The sequence below is a fragment of the Doryrhamphus excisus genome, chromosome 19 (assembly GCF_030265055.1).
Source record: "Doryrhamphus excisus isolate RoL2022-K1 chromosome 19, RoL_Dexc_1.0, whole genome shotgun sequence".
In the NCBI taxonomy this organism is placed as follows: Eukaryota; Metazoa; Chordata; class Actinopteri; order Syngnathiformes; family Syngnathidae; genus Doryrhamphus; species Doryrhamphus excisus.
In genome coordinates this window covers 13,091,068-13,111,790 of record NC_080484.1, presented here as the reverse complement: position 1 = coordinate 13,111,790, position 20,723 = coordinate 13,091,068, and the positions used below count along the sequence as shown (strand labels likewise).

The following is a 20,723-nucleotide window of genomic DNA, read 5'->3' as shown; positions in this document are numbered from 1 at the left end:
GTTACTGCAGCTGAGTGCAGTCCAATAACCATCAGAACCAAGCATTGAAAGGTGGAAGAAGGTTTTCTTCTCCCTTGACGGTCCTGATGGCCTCCAACGTTGCTGGCATGACAAGGAGATCCCACCTGAGATGTTTTCCACACGGCACAGTGGAAGGAACAATGGAGCTTCAGGTTGTGCAGGGGCGTCAAACGTCAGCCGGCTACGTGGACACGTTGCGGGAGGGCATACCTCATGACTGAAGGCCCTGGTCTGTGTGGTAATGACTGGCTTTTTCAACAGGACAACGCTGCACTTCTCCAGAGGAATAAGCTGACTTTTTTTGGACCATCCTGCGTCTTCCCCTCATCTACATGCAACTGAGAACATTTGGGGATGGATGGCAAAGAAGGTTCCAGACAGTGGACGCCCTCTGTGAAGACATCTTCACCATCTATTTGACTACTTTCCTTTCATGTATTTTATTATTGTTTGTGGGTGGAGTCTATTGTTGAAAAAGGAGGAAAAAAATTAGCTTAATGTTGTAATGCATGACTAACAATGCATTTGGAGCACATGAACTGGGAGTTAAGTAATGCTTTGCAATTTGCAGTACGAGAATCAAGAATTTACAACTTATTTGTTGTTTTTCTACCATAAAAAGCATACATTTTACTTCCAAAATGCTCCCAAAGAGGGTTCGACAAGAAGAGAACCAAGAAGATTCGACAAGACGGCGTACTTCCGCTACTTTCCTTGCGGCTGTAGGTAAATGTCACACCTGTTACACTGCCACTCATTAACCAAAGGAACTCTGTAACTATGGCAATGAGCATCACGGGCAACCCCCGGTGTAACGTATGCTAAAAAAGGGCCAGATGGGTTGCCATGACAACTGGAAGAAATAGTAAAGAAGATGAAGATAGTAAAGGAAAGCAGGCTTCTTGAAGGCAGGATAACAACGTCTTTAAATACGATGGCAGCGTTGGGTATGTGCCCCACGTTGGATCTCTGTGCCTCAGCGTCATTGTCGACTCCTTATGCTAATTAGAATACAAAGCAGCGAGATGGGAGCATTTGCAAATGAATTACAAATTAAGTGGCCGCGCAGCAACAGAGGCTCATCATGGCGAGGTGATCGTCAGGGTCTGAGGCTTTTTCAGGCAATATTTGAGACAGACCTGTTCACAGCGGGTCAGGAAGCAAGAACGGCTGTGGCTGTAGGAAACCTCCTGATGTCCTTTTTATGCATTTTAAGTGACATAAGTCATCCCCATCTCTGCGTGCGCTTTAAAATATTGGAAACTCCAGTGTGTTGCACTTGTCGTACGGTTTGCAATCACGCTATTACAACATTGGTTCTTTTGTGGTCCAAAAGAGCGACGCTATCCCTTCCACTTTCTCATGCACTCCAAATCATAAAGTTAAAAAAAATAATATACCTGGATGTACATGAGATGCACAAGATATTGTTTTCAAACCGATACTGAGGACTCAAACATATTTGTATTCGACCAACTGTACCTGTTGATGACATTACAGTATTTGTCTAGAAGCTATCGTATGTTAAAAGTACGCACAACTGCGTGTACAGTAACTTGTTCATCCACAGGAATTTGACACATCACATGCAAGCGTGTGAAAGAGATTGGAGTAGCTTTCATATCAATGTACAATCAATAAAAAGGTCCATTCTCACAGCGCTGTGGGACCACCCCCGCATGCACACACATGCAGACGGCTACTGATCAAAGAGGATGCAGCCTGATACAAGGAAGAAATGCAGACAACAGGCAAGAATGCCAACGTGAGGGAGAAGGCCAACAAAAAGGGCTGTTATCTGCTGATCGATCAAAGCTAATCAATGATACAGTATTCCTCAATTAGCTGCACTTCTTCTCACCAGCCTGGGCCTGATTGCATCATCCTAATCCTCCTGCTGTTCCTCCCCAGGGAGAAGACGAGTGAAATTTCAGCCAGTGTCTGTATAACAAAGAGGAAGCTAAATGAGCTACTTCGGTGCATGGCTTAATCAGTTAACAAAAGCCTTGTAGGTGAAGAAAACATTGCATCTGTGGCTGTAGGCGACCTCCTGATGTAGGTTGTGTTAACTCCAGTACAACACAAGCAGCTCTACTGTATCTACCTCTGTATGTGCTTTCAAAGGTTGCTTCTCAGCAGTTGTTTAAACTTACCCTACAGGATTCTATGTCTATAACTGGAATATTTTCATAGTTGGAGCATCGAAAAACCTGATTGTGACTTTCTAAACATGATTAGAGTCCTGTAGACATGAAATAACACCCCTACAGTACCTTTACAATCCCATTGGTCATTATTTGCGTCACATTGCGCAGCTCTTACACTGCACAGCTCAATGTATTTCTTCTAAACCTATGAAGCCAAGAACCTACCACTTCCACACAGAATTGGAGGAGATTTTTCTTTCACTCTATCATGTTGGACATGCCCATAATACAACATATCGCTTGTACTAAAATGCTGGTTGAGCAGTTTGCTCCTTCCTGCTATTACAATATTGGTTCTGTTGCTGCTTTCTCCAGCACTCCACATCATCGTTAAAGTTATGAAATTGCATTGTACAGTGATTCATTCATTCATTCATTCACTGCTTATCCTCTCGAGGGTCGCGGGGGTGCTGGAGCCTATCCCAGCTGTCTTCGGGCGAGAGGCGGGGTACACCCTGGACTGGTGGCCAGCCAATCACAGGGCACATATAGACAAACAACCATTCACACTCACATTCATACCTATGGACAATTAGGAGTCGCCAGTTAACCTAGCATGTTTTTGAAATGTGGGAGGAAACCAGAGTACCCGGAGAAAATCCATGCATGCACAGGGAGAACATGCAAACTCCACACAGAGATGGCCGAGGGTGAGATTGAACTTGGGTCTCCTCGCTGTGAGGTCTGCGCGCTAACCACTCGACCGCCGTGCAGCCCTAGCCCCAGTGATCTATTGCCTAAAAATAGCTTCCAAGTGGTGTTCTTTTAAGTTCAAATGACACATGCTGTTGCGTTAGTAAATCAGGGCGTCACACTGCAATTCTACGGTGAGGTAAATATGAAGAAAACCTGACCCCCCCGCCTGTCAAAGTCAATGTGTCCACACTGTATTTGTTCTCTGACAAGAGCAGGATGAGGGTTCAAAGTATGACAGCAAAAATGGCACAGGCAAGTGCTCATTTTCATGCTTTCACGTCACTGACCTTTGTAGTTGAACACATGCTATCTGCCGGTGAGGCTAATCTTCTTAGCAATCACAAGGCTGGAGTGCTGCAAAAGAGCAAAGTCCACATCGTCATCATCATCAACAACAGCAGCAGCAGCAGAAGAAGACACACGCTGGGCAGACTGAAAGGACCAGGAAATGGATTTTTTTTTAAAAGAGAGACCTTCACTCTAATGGTGGGTTGTAGAGTGAAACCACGCATTAGCTCCTCAAATCCTGGCGTTGGGACAGCATCTCATGTGAGTATGTGAGTTTGCTTTTTTACACACAGTGTACAGATGCTTATGAACAAAATTGAAAATCTTTAAAAAAAATCTAATATAACTTTTGTTTTCTACTCTTCGAAGCAACTGGACAAATGAAGTGTAGAATAGCTGAGGTGGAACAGAGCATACACATGAATAATATGATTGTGACTGGGCTCCACGTTACATGCAGGTCTTATGTCAGGCCGGTCCAGACCTGAAGAGAAGCATTTGACATGAATGTAGTATCTGTCTATCTCGTGGAGCAGGGGTGTCCAACTGTCCATTGGCAGCCCAGGGCTGTTTTTCTTTTGGCCCGAGGCATATTCTAAAGAACTAAAAGAACTTCACAAGAAAATGTAATCGTTTTATAATTTGAAGTTGAAATATTAAAGAAAAAATGTTATATTTTAAAGTCAGAATGTTATGAGAAACAAAAATCATTAAATACCTTTTTGGAAAATTGGCTTGGGGAAAAAGTTATAATATAATGGGTTATAACTTATAAAAGTTATGGGAATAATGGCATAATAACAAGAGGAAAAAACATCAGAAAAGGAAAAGAATAAAGTCAAAATATTAACAGAAAAAGAAAGTTGCAATTTTACAAGAATAAGCTGATTATATTAGGAGGAAAAATGGCATTATAGCAAGAAAAAATATTTTAAAGTCAGAATTATTATAACCAAACTAAACAAAATAAAAGTTGCAGTTTTTGAAAAAAATGAGCTAGGGGTAAAAAGCTCAAATACTAAGGGAATAAAGTCAAACTATGATGGGAATTGTCCTTCATCCCCTTCCTCCCCTTGCCTGCCTTTCATTCCTTTATGGTAGCACCCTATTGTGCAACATCTTTGATGTCTTTGACATGGAATCATTGTTGCATCATCATTGATGTTCATCCCTGCCTGGGCCTGCTGCTGCTTTCACTGCCCGGTCGTCTTTACTCACACCAAGAGCTCTGCACTTTGGAGTTCCCCCCTCATATTCCAGACAGGAATAAAGTCGGAAAATATTTACAGATTTATTAAGAAAGTTGAAATATTCAGAAAAATAAACAGCATGAAGCCAAGAAAGCACACAATTTATGGAAGCAGGGGAAAATCCAAGGCACTTGGGCACTTACTTTGTTAAGAGTGTTATTTTGTGACAATTTACACATGGAGCATTGCGTTCCGGGTCCCACAGGAGCGTGATGGAGGTTCTGAGAGGTCCGTGGGCTGGTCTGACTCTGCTGCTGAGAGAAACAATGAGAGCGTCAGACAGCTTTACTTTACCACTCTGGCTGTTGGGTCTGCTCCTGTTCCTGTCCGTCTGTGGGCTGCTGTTACAACTGATGGTCTACCTCCACTGGAAGCTGTGCCAGGGTATGCAACCATGCACTTCACTTTGATTGCTGCAAAACATTAAGGAATAGTCGGTAGAAGGCTGCGTGAAGAGCCAGTCATATTCATATTCTTATACATAATATTGACAAAGTCAAGGTGACTGCCGGGGCTTTGAGTCAGCAGCTCCCAGCCTATGGAAGAATAGCAACCTCCAACAATGTTTTTCAAAACCTGCTAAAAACACTTCTCTGCCTGTCAATTTCTGATTTTGACAGATGACACAATATGTTATTATCGATAATTGACACTTTATTCTATGCTATTATTCCAAAGCACTTGGTGATCTTGAAAGTAGTGATGCTGAAATATCAATACTTACCAGCTCTTCATGCTATGAAATCGATCCTCAAATCAGTTTTTATTTATTTATTGCTTAAAATACAGTTGTTGCATATTTTCAATAATCGTGTACTGTTTTTTCTGTTGTTGTGTATCGGCTACATTGTGAATAACCCCACTACCTCAGAGTTTAAAATGAATTAAACCGATGAGTAAATTTGTATTTTTAATTCAAATACACCAGACACATGAATTTGTATCGCCGATACCACACTGAATTTTACTCAGTATCGGACTGCACATCATAACGTTGAGATAGAGATAAAAGGGAGATCAAACTTTATTTACCAAAAGGACACCGGAAGTAAATGACGTTTCCGCCTTCAAAATAATGAACTGCTCTTGTAAAATAATGAACTGCTCTCGTAAAATAATGACTGAAATGAATGATAATATTCTCAGTTAAGACACCAAAAATTACGTGGACTTAAATGTTATTGTACTACCAAAGGGTCGGTGCTAACGTCAGCTAGCCAACGTAGGCTAACATACGGTTCGCCTGGCGTTGACACCAAATATATCAAAACTTATAGCACAAACAACGACTAAAAGCAGACAGAAATGATTATGTCGACAACATGTTGTGGATTCTTATCAATTTTTAAATGATACAGCGTCTTAAAAAATGTACTTACATTGTCATGTTGGGAACCAGTTGAGCGTCGACGGCTGATGACGTAAATGGTCGACGCGGCCGCCATATTTGAAACATGCTGACAATGTTTCAAATGCTGACATTGTGTTGCCAGACGTACGATAACATCGCATTGTACGATTAATACTAAAAAATGTTCCATAACAAGTATTTTCACCCTTTCGATATAGAGCTATTAGCAAACACAAGCGGACTAGAATAGACCCTGTGTGTATAGCCAGGTGAGGGCGCTGTTCTGTCATGGCACCCACAAGCCTGCAGACTAAACGTTAATTTTAGAGAACAGCTTAAAAAGTGTTTTTAAGCTGAATGTGTAAGACAGTTTACACACCTTGGGACTGTTTTTTTCCATTAAAATAATGACTAACGCTGGTGTGTCCGTAGCCGATGCTGACCTAACTGGGTTTTCACATGAACGAAGCGCCATCTACAGGACGATACACCAAAGTGCACAACGGAGGAAGCAGAAATCATCGGATCCCGAACATGACTACACATCTGCAAGCTTTCACAGAACTCGTTTCACATAGTGCCAAAGATTGAATATTTTAATTGAATATTAAAAGAAAGGGACACACCGAGAGTATTACAATCCTTTATTTAAAGTGTTACACAAGGTAGGAGTTGTTTTGGGTGTTTTGGGGAAAGTGATACACAGGACAATTAAGTGTCGAGATAGACAGGAACCTCTTTGTGGACACAGTGGAGCACTGGACTCCATATTATGTTTTGCAGTTAAAATACACAAAGATTCTGCAACTGGCTTTGACTGTTGCTGACAATTTCATTTTACAGCTTTTTTTTTCTTCAAAAGGCAGCAATTAGTGACTTTGTGGAGCTGCCTTGGCTTCAGGAATCCTGGTGAAAGCACACCTAACAATGACCAGGAATACCAGGAAAGCTGGGTAATTAAAACACTTTGCTTCTACCGGAGATAGAAAGAAGATTCAAGTGGTGTTCATAAAAAAAAAAACATATCAAAGAGGGCACAAGAAAATCTGCCCATTTACACCACAGGCTGAGAAAAATATACTGCCAGTACAGATATTGTGTGACATCATATGCATTTTTTTTAGCTTTTGTAACTTTTTATTTGAAAATTCTTCTTTGCAAGGAGGAGGAATGTCATTGCAATACAGTCAAAATAACGAAGTTAAAATAATTCCAATGAAAAGTGTACTCAAAACAAATCCAATTCAAATGTTTTTTTTGTTCCAGGCTAGACAGGACAGTGTGGCTCAATCGAAAAACACGGAATGTTACATTTTTCCATATTTACTTTAATGCTAGTCACGATTGTGCCTCTAATGCTCAAAAATGCGCACCTTTCCCCTTTAGTGCTGCGTTCACTGCTGCCGATTGTGTGTAAAAAGCAGCACCGGTGGGTCTAAAACAGGCTGACTTTAAACATCTTTTTAATGACATCACATAACTCGCACTGTCATATAGTCAAGCGCAAAAATGATTCTAGTCTATACACACTGATAACGTGACCTTTACTAGAGATGCACGATATCGTTTATTTTTTCAAACCGACATCGATAACTTTCTGCTTCTCAAGACCGATATGATACAGATAACCAATAACTTTTAAGATGTAGATGTAAGTGTAGTTTGTGTACATCTGGAGGTAAGAAGTCCTGGAACAAATCAGGATTTGACCAAGTGTACCTGTTGATTTGTCCTAGTCAAAAATGGTAACATGACTACTAACACATGACTACTACCAGGACAACTAGAGTATAGAGCGGAGGGAGCCACCTGCTGTGGCCCAGCAGAGTGCACTATATTCGGGCACACGCTCCGAGCAGCTGCTGTGACGCCACGGAGGTCTCTGGCTAACCTTTTGCAGTAATCAAACGCGCTGCCGTTTCAGGTGGCTGGTAAGTTTTTTTTGTGTGCTCAATGTTTTTTCCCCCCTTCATCAGAGCATTTGGTACAACTAGCATGGGAAATGTTTCTGAAATGTCTTTGTTTACAAGTGAGCTCGGGGGAAATTGCGGCTGGTAACGTCACAAGCAGGGGAATAAAGGAGCACTTGATTTGTACACCTGCACAGCACGGGTAATCTGACCTCATCGGAGCGTTTTTTGAAATGAATGGTTAACTGAGCTATTTTTAATCTGTATGATGTCATAATTCCCGATAATGATCGTGCACTCCTAATCTATACCTACAATACATGTTTAGTTTCTTTTCTTTTAGGTATATTAGACGGTGTTAGGTGATCATGCTTTGGAAGTATATTTTTAGTACCCTCTGCAGCAAAAGGCAACAGCGGTATCATGACACCAACATGATTGACAGGTTAGCTTAAATCGCCTCTACGGCAATGATGTGCATTTGCAAAGAATGTGGCTTTTTCTGCAAAATGTGTTGCCCCCATGGGGGGGACCCTGCACGTCACAGCAGTAGTGTGACACTTCTGCTGACGGCGGAAGCATGTCAAGGTAAACCATCATCTAATATACCTGAAAACTTGCCTGCTAATGAGGAACTAAACACAAAATGAAGCCATGTGAGCTATACACTTCCAAAGCCATCATGTACTGTAGCCTCCTGTCCCATCACTTCCCTCCAGGCGGGGGTCAAACAAGGACTTAGAAACGTTCTCTCCCAAACAAACGTGCGCTCTCTTGCCTCCCTGCACAGGAACAGGAACTATACATACCTATTTTTCGCTTCAAATCATTCCTATTAAGTATAAAAAGTTTATCAAGCTTGAAATGTGAACACGCCAGGAATGTAGATGAAGAGTAGAGGGGAGGGGGGAAACAATGTTCAGCAATGAGTGGTTGGAATCCCACCTGTTGGTACCATTAGTTGTGGTTATATGTGGGTAGTACTGCACATTTCACACACGCCAGGGAGGGAGCTGCAGTCTTACGCTAACGGCAAACCAATACGGCAGATGAGGAATGTGTGTAGGACAAACGTATGGTGGTGATTCTGATGTATCAGTGCATCCCCTCTTTCTCTCATTTGGAAAACAGTTAAAATAAACACTATAAAAAAAAAAAACACTATAAAATGTTAAGCTAACAAAAGTGGGCTTTCTTTCGCTCCCTTAGTGTGTTGGCGTTATTTTCACGTCTTGGAGGATTTCTCTTTGTGAGAGCAACTTGGAGGAGGTGTTCTCTCTCTCTCGCTCTTATCAAGGTCATTGTGGTCGCAAGGGTGATGGTGATGATGATGATGGTCTTCAGCGGAGAGTGGACCTTCTGGTTGGGCTCTTCAGCTCTGCGTGTTGAGGGAAAGTTGCAATCAGCATCAGTACCACTACTTTAGTCAGTATTACATTTCAACATTTACACTGCATGTATTGGTATCAGTATCGGTCGATGATCGGTATTCATATTGGCGGCATAAAACCCTGATGTCAACATCCCTGATATATATTTTAAGATATATATAAGATTATAAAATTACTGCTCATTTTGCCATTTTTGCTGTTGGGTTTTCCTGTTCATTCATTCATTCATTTTCTACCGCTTATCCTCACAAGGGTCGCGGTCGGCGCTGGAGCCTATCCCAGCTGTCTTCAGGCGAGAGGCGGGGTACACCCTGGACTGGTGGCCAGCCAATCACAGGGCACATATAGACAAACAACCATTCACACTCACATTCATACCTATGGACAATTTGGAGTCGCTAATTAACCTAGCATGTTTTTGGAATGTGGGAGGAAACCGGAGTACCAGGAGAAAACCCACGCATGCACGGGGAGAACATGCAAACTCCACACAGAGATGGCCGAGGGTGGAATTAAACTCAGGTCTCCTGGCTGCGCTAACCACTCGACCGCCGTGCAGCCTAATTTTCCTGTTGCATCATATGTCTAAAATGTTCCATGGGCCAATAAAATAACAAAGCAGAGGGCCACATTTTGGGCACCCCTGACGTAGACTGAAAGTCAATAAGTTCCTGTTCGGTTGTAAAATAATGTTGAAAACACATGAGATGTCGTCATGGTCAATGATGCAAATCAAGACAATGTCCCGCCCCCTCCACCCCCTCTAGGAAACTTAGTGGTGTTATTATTGATACCTGAGTTGCGTCAATCGTCCTCCTCGGCCAGTTCAGTTTCTTTATGAACCACCACTCTGGTGACAGACATGTCAGGATGTTGCTCTTTGGCCTCCTTAATGGCCTGGGCCAGAGCCTGCAGTGCCGGTGGCCACAAGGGGGCGGCGGTAGCGAGCACAAGCAAGCAGGTGGGTGGGTGCAAGGAGAGGAAGGGGAAGGGGGGGGATGACATAAAATGAAAAAAAATGCAACATAAAAACATCAAAGAAAGAAGGAAGCCGTATGATCGCTGCTACGGGAAATGTCAGACGGTGTGGGTGTAGCGTGAGGTTCCAGAGTCAAACATGTTGAAATGTAAGCCACACGTTGATGCTTACATTTGGAACACAACATAAACCAGTGGAGTGGAGATCCATGCAGATCTCAGCATCTTTTCACTTCAGACATATTGATTTGTTTTGAATGAAATGGAGAAACGCATCTGTGGTAACCACGGCAACAGCAGCCCTGCTTGTGTCTAAGTCTGTCAAACGTTGCTAATAAGTCAATAGAAAAAAAACTAATAAATTAAGACAAAGTTTCCACCGATGCCGGGCCACTGACCTGGTCGTGGTCGATGTCACAGTCGCCGGTGATGACGATGCGTTTCTCGATCCTGGTCTCCGACAGGCCGCCCTTTAGCGTCTGCAACAGCGTGAGGACATTAGCGGGGTTCATACACTTAAAAAAAGCACTTGAAGACAGATTTCTGTGCATTTGGAGCACCTCATAGGTGAGAAACATTGGTTTGAAAAAGGACAGATTTTTTTTTCGTGGAAACAATCAAAAACAATAATAATCAACATCATATACACATGCAAAACCCAGCTTATATTGACTCACAAGTCCCTCTTTGACATTTTAGTAGCATGTTTGAGACTCTTGGTCTGCGACTATAATGGTCTGTAATGTAATGAAATAAAATTGAATATTATATAAATATAATATAAAGTGTCAATTATGTTTTTGAACAATGAGTGTAATTGACTTTTTTTAACACTTAATTGACTTTAATTAACACTTTTTTTAACCGTATAATTGACCTGAGGGCTGAGGCACAGTGGTGAAGTAAGCCCCTCCCACACTTGTAACAAAAACATAAATGGAACATACTGCAATTCAACATCAATGATTTCATTGGATTTAATGATAATGATAATGCCATTGTGTACTACTTTTATTTTTATTAACAGTGTCTCATTAACTCAAGCTCATTTAGCTGTTTTTCTCTCTTAGAATGCACAGAAAAAGGAAAAACATGTGGTCGTGTTTGTGGATGATTTCCCAAAAAATTCCCCAAAAGTGCAGTTTACCTTTAAGAGGACACAGTAAAATGGAGTAAATGTGCATAGTGTGGGGCTAATTAGCTGCTGTGTGTGTGTGTTGTGTGTTTGCACCTTGGTGATGTGCGTGGTGGTGGTGGTGCACAGAGATTCCGAGGTGATTGTCTGAGCGGTCATTAACACTCCAGGCTCGCCGTCGCCACTTCCGTCCAGCTAAGACAAAACAGATAAAGGAGAGTTGATAAATATTTCACATGGGAAAATCATCTTCCTTGATATAAAGTCAATCCTTAACACTGTTTTCCCTGCAAGAGAAGGAATTATTGTTTAGAGACATCACATTAATAACACGCGCACACACACATACACACACACACACACACACATGACAACTGCTTGCTGCACCTGTGCGGCTTCGTATGTGATGGTCTTGGTTTCCGTATGTACGATGGGCACCTCCTTGGTGGCTATCTCGGTTTTCTGCGCCGCAAACGTGTCTGATATTGTCACCATTTCTGTCTTTACCACAGGCGGCTGGTAGGGGGCGACAGAGAGGGGGAGGAGAGAGGGGGTTAATGCATTAAAACAGGGTTTGTTAGGAAAAACATGTAGGACCACTGAGGGGTGGGGGCAAATGCACTTCCAGGTCAATATATTAGTTTTCTTATTAGTTGTGTTATCTTCAAGTGGAAAATGTCATCAATCATTGTACTGTTGGCCATATTGAAGGGGAAGTGACTTTCTCCACGGGCGTGCACACACACACACACACACACACACACACACACACACACACAACACTTGTGCAAGGCAACATCATCAAACACAACTACGGAGCATCTTTGGTGTCGACATGCAGCATGCACAAAAACACACAGCAGCACGTAGCACCGTCTAGCATAGGTACACAACACATGCAGAGAGCTTTTTCACCATGTTGCTATAGCTACAAACCAATAACCATCCAGAGGAATACACCCTACACACATCACTGTACATGGAGGGAGAATATTTGCTAAAAAGAAGCATCATGCACTTTCCATGCCCTCTTTTACATCACAACACACAAATGCACAGCAGCCAGTAGGACAAGTAAATGCAACACACACACACAAAAACTATGTGGCGTTGATGGTATGAAATGTATAAACACAATGAATGAGCATGTGACACGTAAAAGGTTGGAGGACCCGCTTGAAGGTCCTCCATGATGAATAATGATATTCTAACAGCCGTATGTGTCTCCATGTTTGTTATCCATTTATCATCACTATAATCGCTATAACCTTTTAGGGCAGGAAATATCTCATTCACATGGAAATCTCAATTGTTTCCGCCACTGACAGACATCAAATATCCCAAAGTTAAGTCATAATTATGAGAGAAAAAGCCAAGTCATTAATATGAAGTAAAAAGTCAAAATTACGAGATAATATGTCAGAATTATGATACCCAAAAAGTTGATGGACAAACTCTTTTTCAAGGGAGTTTGTGCAGTTTGTATCTTGTAATATGGACTTTTCATCTAATACTTAAAACACATAAATATGACTTATCATTGGCATATTTTTTGCTTTCAGTGATGACCAGCGGCTACTTTATGAATGAAATGATTCCTGACCATTTTCTGAGAAATAAAAATAGCAACACTTGACCAAAAATCCACTCATTTGCAAGGTTGTGAAAGTGAAATCAAGAACACTGTACCGCCTTCCCCAGGCTTCGCTACACATCTTAAAAATAAGTTTCTCCAGCAAATCGGCTAACCTAGCATGATGTTGCTGTTAGCGCTGTAGCTCACATAGCTATACTAACGTGTGTGTTTTCCTGTCCTGCTTCTGATGTGATATCTGGCATCAATTACGTTGGACAAATGCTGTGTCAGCTGTGATAGCTCATTAGCATTAAAGCTACAGGCACCCAGAGCAGCGTGTTCCCAGTGGGGCTCGGTTAAAGCACTTCTAAACAGCCTAAATTCCAGCATCCATGCCAACACACTTCCAGGACACTATGGTGGCATCTAAGTGTGCAGATGTGCGTGGGGTACTTCAATATTCATGTACAAGCAGGAAGGATACGGCGATAATGGGAAGCAGGAAAGAAAAAAGGTAGGTGGACGGCAGGTAAGGAAGGGTTGAAACCCCAGGAGAGCTCCGCAGGTGGCGCAGACTTTACCTCAGTACAACAAATAACATGCGGCCGCGCCTCCGCCACCGAGGCCTCCCCGTTCACTTTGGGCACCTCTTCTTCCTCCGCGGTAACGGACAGCGCTTCTTCATGCGAGGTGATTCCATTGGGAGCTTTGTCGGGCGTCACCATCGGTTCTTCTGTGCTCACTTCCTTCTTCCCCTCCAATGGGCTTTGCTTCTCTTCTTCCACTACAGCGGCTGCGGCCTGCTCAGGCTCAACAGGCGAGGAAGCGGCACCGAGCTTCTCCTCCTTCTGCTCTTCTTCCTCATCCTCCTCTTTCTCCTCGGGTATTTGAGTGTGGGAGATGGACACAGAGACATTGGGGTGATATTCAGCTTCGTCGTCGCTCTCGCTCTCCGACGAGACGCTCTCGCGCTTCTTCTGGAGCCCCGCTCCATCTTTCACTTCCTGTGTGTGAAGCTCCTCTGCGGCTTTGGGCACTTTGGAAATCTCTTGGACGACAACCGTTTCCTCAATTTCAACTTCCGTCGTCTAAACACACACACGTAGTGCACAAACACATGCACACGGAACGAGCGCGCACGCACACACACACACAGCGTGGGAGACAAAAAAAGCAAAATATGATCATTGAACATAAAAATATGAAGACAAAAGGAAGTGATGGAATATGAGCAGGTGTTCCACTGTGGAGGTAAGAGACAGGATGAAGCTGGAATGGAGGACACCGTGAAGCTGGACAGGCGGAGAGAGAGAGCAAGTGAGGTTAGAGCACCTTGGCGGGTTCTTTGGCGTCGCCGTTAGCAGCTGCGGCGGCCTCCGTGTCAGTCACCTGCGTCACACACACGTCAAAACGTCACTGCCAGCATTTCACCCACACTCGTACCGCTCGGCAGCGGGATGCCAACATGCCACAAGTCAGAATCTACTGGCGTAGACCACCACCATGTGTCCCACCAGGCATCCTCTAGTTGTGACTAGAGAACGGAAAGGCAGGTAAGGAAGCGCCCTCCCCTGGACGAGACGTACCACTGTCTGCTGTTGTGCACGCGTCGCCGTGGCCGGAGACGAGGTCAGACGCTGCTCCCACAGGTTGAGCTGAGGAGGGGAGGGGGGCGGCGCCTCCATAAAGGAGCGCTTTAGCTCGCTAATGCTAGCTTGGTGTTTCAGTACCTCCTCTTGGGTCTTATCATGGTCCTGATAAAAGGTAAGTGCGGGGGGAAGGGTGGGATTGAGGTTAGGATGGGTGGATGGGGGGGCAGTAAGGAAGGACAGATGAGAGGGGGAGGGATAACAGGGGAGAGAGGGATGGATGAGAACATTTGGTCATAGGAACAGTTGGTATGGGGTGTCCAAACTTTTTCCACTGGGGGCGGCAATTGGTCAATTTAGACATTTTTAGTTTTGTAACCGATAAGTGGTCATGATGAAGAGCTACATGTGGTAAGTCCCCACTTAGAGGGACAAGTGGGACACTCTATCACAGGTTCAAATATATATCTTTCAACCCTGCTGGTTTTGGTTGAAATTATTACTCAACAAATATGCTAAACATATTTTACCTATTTTTTTTCATAAATGAAGCATTTCTAAGCATGGAAATGTACAGTCAAAAACACTGTAATGGCATGTCCTATTTTACTCTGGTCACAAGGTGTCAGTCATGTTGTGTGAGACACACAAGCAACAGACTTTCATTGCAGATCAGGAACCAATTAACCACAAAGAAACAGGTGTTACTGTATACATGTTTTGGTTTTGCTTCTCACAGCGATGGTGAGTTCAATGACCACTGAACCAAGTGTGAAATTTCAATGCTTGATGAAAAAAACATTATCAGACATTATTAAAGATGTAAAGATTGTGGGCTTTGTGTTAAAGATGAAAAAAAAAAACATGTATTTTTAAAATGTTAACTTTTTTGCAGTTGTCGCATTGTTTTTCTACTACTTAACACAATAAACAAAAAAAAAAAACGGGCCGCAAATTGCCCCCGGGCCACACTTTGGACACCCCTGCATTAGGCTGTCAATCAGGATGTTGAGAAGAATGCCATGTTTCACTGTGGCCATGTGTGTGTAGCATGTTGGCTGCAGTGAAACAAGGCAACTCCATCTCTTCTTGAATTGGCATTACCAGGATCATTACCAGGAAGACTTAACAACATGGAGGCGAAAACAGAACTATTCGGGTCAGTCTTGCTTGTAATGAGATTTAGACCAGCCAGGTTGCTCCAAGTCCACTAACAGGTCACCCTGCTGTGTTATCGCCTCCATGTTGCCTCGGAAAATGCAGTGTATATTTTTGCTTTTAGTATGTTACCACGCATCACTCCACACGGGCAAAACAATCATCTGAAAACAGGAGGAGGGATGTTTCCTCGTGGAGGTTATCCAAGCAGGGTTAGTCGGGGTTAGGCCAAAGTGGTTATCAAAAACCTTTCAGCAGCCTAATAAATACGGAGGCCTCAAAGCAGCATTCTACATGCACAGTCCATGCACGACAGCCACAGTTCACAAAGCAGCTACTCCTTGTAATGGCGTTTATACCTTTGGATATACATTAGAGTAGTCAGTGTACAGCTTGTATCAATTGACTAAATGAGCCTTACAGGTTGTTACTGGAATCCTCCACCACTCCTCCATGATGACATGATGACTGGGGTAGCTGGTGGATGTTACCGTGTGCTTCTTGTCATCTTGGAGGTGTGTTTGTTGTGTTGGAAAACTGGTTTCTGCTTCATAATATAATATACAGTCTAAATACTTGTAATGCAAGTATACGCCATAGCTCATCAGAAGGGTAGCTGTGTGAAGTTTGGACCGTTGCACGCCGCGACATTCTCAACGTCAACAACATCAGCAGCAAAACTAAAAACGTTCACAAAGAAAGATAGCGGGCATGCAAACAAGAGCCTGAGAGTGCGGAGAAGTGGCCAGGTCCGATGGCGCCGGATGCACACAGGGGAAAACGCCAAAGGTCGATCTGATTCAGATTCAGCCATCAAACACGACAGCAGTACCAACCTCTAACATCAATTTACTGTGCCTCACATAAATATTATCCCCACGCACTCTCACCGGACTCTGGAGGGCGGACACACAGCACACACAGAAATGGGGGAGGGAAAAATAAGTTAATGTGCTTTAAAAACTAATTCAAAAATAAATAAAAAAAAACACACAATGAGAAATATTAAAATATAAAAAAAACTTAGAAATAAGCATAAATCAATATAAATCAAAAGAACCAATGGAACACCAATTTACCAACAAGCACACCAAGCACACCCTCAGGACCAGTTTTTACCATCAGACCCAATCTGTCGGAAAAGTAAAACCAGTCCAGTCTGCTTCCTGTCGATTGCAGACTGGCAAACCGATTCTGTGTCATCATGCCAGGGTCGTAAAAGCACACCCACCAACATCAAATTCATCTTTTTCCATATACTGCAAGCAAAGCATGCCGGGTACGACAACCCCCGCCCCCTACAGACCTGAGCGGGCGTGGCTTCCATACTGCCAGGGATGAAATCTGGCTCCTTAACCTTCGGTAGCGATGGTGGATAAGATAATGGAGGGGCATGAAGAAAGTAACGGTGACATGGATGATGGGGGAAGCGGTCATCGCCTGACTAGGTTGGTGTTGGTATTCGGAGCATAGGATGACACCAACTGCTATTTCAAAAGGTACAGTGTGGTATGTGTTGAGGATTTTGTGGACTAGTCTAAAATTATACATGATGGTGAACATAACAAAATCAAAATGTGCAAAATAGTACGTAAGATGCAGGGCAACAAAACAGCCCCCATTTTGCATTTTAATGTGTGGTAGTCCATCAGGCATGATAAATATGACTTTGAATGCAAGTGTTAAAGTGCTTTGCTAGGATTTGTCGCAATGTACAGCTTCTACGCTACTAATCTCTTTGGCTGCACTACAAAAGGCAAAATATAGTCACCAAAAAAGTTAGCAGACATGTCACATCTACTTGCTGTAATACACTTGATTGACTACCAGTTATCGTATTTCCTCACATCGTGCTTCAGATATACAACTGCCGAGAGCGACGGAGCACTTATGAGGATAGGTGGCAGTAAATGGCACCCCGGACGGATTTTGGACAACCCTGTAATTGAGGTATATTTGTAAAAATGTTTTTTTCCAAAACAAAATCTGGTACAGTAATCCCTTGTTTATTGCACTTAATCATTTCCAGACCAACCATAATGAGTGTATTTCAGTACTGTGGGAATCCTTATTTATAAATATATTTTTTATAATTTTTACTTGTTTATGACCTTTGAAATACAACTTTATAACTAATAACTTAACTTAACATTATTAGAGTCCTTAAGCCCTGAAATAACACCCCTATAGTCCCATTACGCTCATGATATTCAATGTAGTAGACATAATAAGAGACAATAAGCTATTTAAGACATAAATAAGACTTGTGTGTTGCTGTAAATGTGTTCTGGTGCTAAGATAGTTGGGGGGGTGGCTGACGTGATGTTGAGGGTTCAGAGTTGAGTTTCACAGCTGCAACAGTAGCTGGTGCTAGGGATGATTGTGTCTGTTGTGAGATCATTCAATCCTGCCTTATATTTGCATTGTAGTTCATTTTTTTTGCTTGAAAATGTGAAATATTTTTGGACTACTAATAGGCCGTATTCAATCATGAAAAGTATGATTTATTAATGAATATATTTTTGACAAACTGATGCAAATTTTTAAGCGCAAAATGGCAAGGGATTACTGGATACACATTTCAATTTTTGAGGCTATTTCGCTTTAAACTAAAACTGCTTTTTCTTTCAAAGTTTGCCCGTCGTCCATAATGCTTATGATAGACATGAGAACATGGCTCTCCTTTCTGTGCGTTCTAAAGATATATGTACATATTTGTTTCTGAGTTTGGAAAAGTTAGTAGTGTAGTAGCGTAAGTATTCCATGTTATCATGAATGTACCTGGTACTACACACTCATGGAAAAGAGAAAAGACAAGTGTCCATGTCTCACATTAGTATTGTGGATGATGGGCAAAAAAAAATTGCACTTTTCCTTTAACAGAAAAAAATAATTTTCAGCTTTACAGATGCCAGGTCTTTTTGTAGGTTATTAGATTAAAGGCAATTCTAGCCGCCTGGCAGGCACTCGCTGTTGTTTCTCCCCAAGGAGAAAACAAGGAAGTGTCTTTTTACGACATGTGTATGATGCATCCATTTTGGGTGTGGCGTCTATTTGAGGAAATACGGTACTGAGGACTACCTCAAAAGCAAAAAAGGGAAGTATGACCTCTGTACTAACTCATGTACTATCTCACTACTGTTTCAATATTTAGCACCTTCTGCCAAATAATGTAATATGTATCCTAAATCTTCTTTATGCATAATCTTTCTATTCAATCATAAAGCACTTCCTGAATGCTCTTCATATACAATACATCTTATTAATATAACATATCTGTTAACTATGTCCAATCCTACTGTCTGGATATTATAAACATCAGTGTTGTACACGTCAACCCTGCCATATAAATACTTTCCCCTAACTGTCCCATATTTTAACTTTCACCGAGTGCAGGTGACAATGGTGACGGTGTCCACGCGTGTGCCACAGCAATGGTGCAGTACGATGGCAGTGGGCAGTCCAGTCTTTCCATACACAAGGAAAAGGCAATTGTTGACAGGTAAGGACTGGAAAAGGAAAGGGAACAACGAGGCAGGAGAGGAGGGGGTGGGTGACACGCAGGGGGACCAAAAGAATAAAAGCGGCGGGTATGTGAATGGTTTAGGCAGCGGGGTCGCACATCTCCTGCGTCCTCGTGTGACGCCTGATGAGCGGGGACATCTGCGTGTCCGCGAGGAGGAGGGAGTCTCGCTTGGACCCGTCCTCCTCGGACACGGCAGTGGCCCTTCGTCGGCTGGAGACCAGCCTCTCGAGGTAGCAGAGGGTCAGGCCGAGGGGCGTGGCCAAAACCAAGGCCAGGACCAGAGAGCGGGTCGCCGTCAGCATCACGGCCAGCAGGAAGAGCACCAGGAGGCAAGGGAGGAGGAATGGGGAGGGCTGGGACAGGCGGCGGTGCACTGTCTCGCTAAGGGAGCGGGACCACGGAGTCGAGGACAAAGTGGGGAGGTCGAAAAAGGGGGACGGATGGTGAGTGATAAGAGGCAAACATGGCTGCCTTGTGAACCTGGCTTGCAAGCTGTGGGAGAAGACATCCCGCAGCTGCATCCACTTTGATGCCAGGTGGTTTACAAGCCGGCGCAATCTTGACACGGCGACGCTGGCGGCCATGCTTTTGGCTCTGGTGACGATAAAAACCTTCACGTTGCCAGCTGACTTGGACACGGTGAGAGGAAGCGAGCGCAGCCTCTCTGTCAAACCCAGAAATATCTCCTTCACCAGCCTGGCCTTTCCCAACGCCGAGCAAAAACCCAGCACTATGAAAACGTATTTCACGACGCCCCTCAGCCAGCTCGGCGGTCTGGACGCTTTACTTTCATCACCTTCCTCCAAGGGCGAAAGCTCCAAGGTGTGTGTGAGGGGGCGGTGTGTGACCGGCGATGAAGACGGGGGTGTTTGTTTGTTTGTAAGGTGCTCGAGGTCCACTAATGATGACTCTAAGCAACCGTTTAAGACGGCCGTGTCCTCGGTCAGGTCGCCGTCCTCGGAGATGTCAGACAAGCCGTGGTCGAGCTCGGAGATCGAGTCGAGTGACGGGGGTATGGAGGAGAGTGAGGATGAGGAGGAGAAGGAGAAAGGAAACATGAAGATTGACTGGCAGAGCAAGCAAACAACCAAGGAGGAAAGAAACCGTGTGAAAGAGCAGAACAGAAGATAATAAATTCATTTTGAAAAAAAAAAAGGCCGTACGTTTGTGCCCAAAATAAGCATGCAAGAGTGACATGGCATAAATAAAATGTGTGTGAAGGGGAAATAAAGAGAGAAGGGGAAAGAGACAACATTAGTCACAACATCAACAACAGCACAAACAAGGCTAAACGTGAGCACAGCAGGGTAGAGTTCAGTGCACAGTGCAGCTAGCAGTCAGGTTTCCAGATGATTCATTTATCTAATAAGTAAGACTTTATATTTTTTTTAAGATGCACAATATTTTTTTCAAGCTGACACCGATACCTGTCTGCTTCTCCAGACTAATGCCAATACCCAATAACTTTCTTTCTGTATATTATGTACACATATGGAGGTAAAAGGGACTTAAACAAAGTTGGATTAGACCAACTGTACCTGTACAGGAGTCAAACCTTTTACACTTTTCTTACACCACGTCACAACACGTTCCAAGCATTGTAGTGATGCTGGTGTTTCAGGTGGCTGATGACACTATGTTTTTTTG

The 20,723-nt window shown here is 43.2% G+C and overlaps 2 protein-coding genes across 17 annotated transcripts in view; both read right to left on the bottom strand.

Annotated features, from left to right (window-relative positions):
• Positions 1 to 6,314, bottom strand: part of tmem244 (transmembrane protein 244) — a 31,342-nt gene extending 25,028 nt beyond the window's left edge. For 2 of the 3 annotated variants that reach the window (XM_058057474.1, XM_058057477.1), the window contains exons 1-3: positions 5,842 to 6,314; positions 4,606 to 4,875; positions 3,212 to 3,278 (exon numbers count right to left, since the gene is read on the bottom strand). In XM_058057474.1, the coding sequence (XP_057913457.1) occupies positions 3,212 to 3,229 (18 nt within the window). In that variant the 5' untranslated portion in view covers positions 3,230 to 3,278; positions 4,606 to 4,875; positions 5,842 to 6,314. Of the gene's footprint in view, positions 1 to 3,211; positions 3,279 to 3,930; positions 4,876 to 5,841 lie in introns of all 3 variants that reach the window. The other variant, XM_058057475.1, reaches the window with a different exon arrangement.
• Positions 6,315 to 6,442: 128 nt separating this feature from the next.
• The window catches only part of epb41l2 (erythrocyte membrane protein band 4.1 like 2), a 37,857-nt gene continuing 23,576 nt past the window's right edge, over positions 6,443 to 20,723 (bottom strand). For 3 of the 14 annotated variants that reach the window (XM_058057452.1, XM_058057450.1, XM_058057451.1), the window contains exons 15-23: positions 16,387 to 16,446; positions 14,390 to 14,557; positions 14,136 to 14,192; positions 13,385 to 13,891; positions 11,615 to 11,743; positions 11,324 to 11,422; positions 10,491 to 10,571; positions 9,909 to 10,023; positions 6,443 to 9,101 (exon numbers count right to left, since the gene is read on the bottom strand). In XM_058057452.1, coding sequence (XP_057913435.1) covers positions 9,919 to 10,023; positions 10,491 to 10,571; positions 11,324 to 11,422; positions 11,615 to 11,743; positions 13,385 to 13,891; positions 14,136 to 14,192; positions 14,390 to 14,557; positions 16,387 to 16,446 — 1,206 coding nt within the window. In that variant the 3' untranslated portion in view covers positions 6,443 to 9,101; positions 9,909 to 9,918. Of the gene's footprint in view, positions 9,102 to 9,908; positions 10,024 to 10,490; positions 10,572 to 11,323; positions 11,423 to 11,614; positions 11,744 to 13,384; positions 13,892 to 14,135; positions 14,193 to 14,389; positions 14,558 to 16,386; positions 16,447 to 16,856; positions 20,144 to 20,723 lie in introns of those variants that run through there. The other 11 variants (XM_058057453.1, XM_058057456.1, XM_058057461.1 and 8 more) reach the window with 11 other exon arrangements.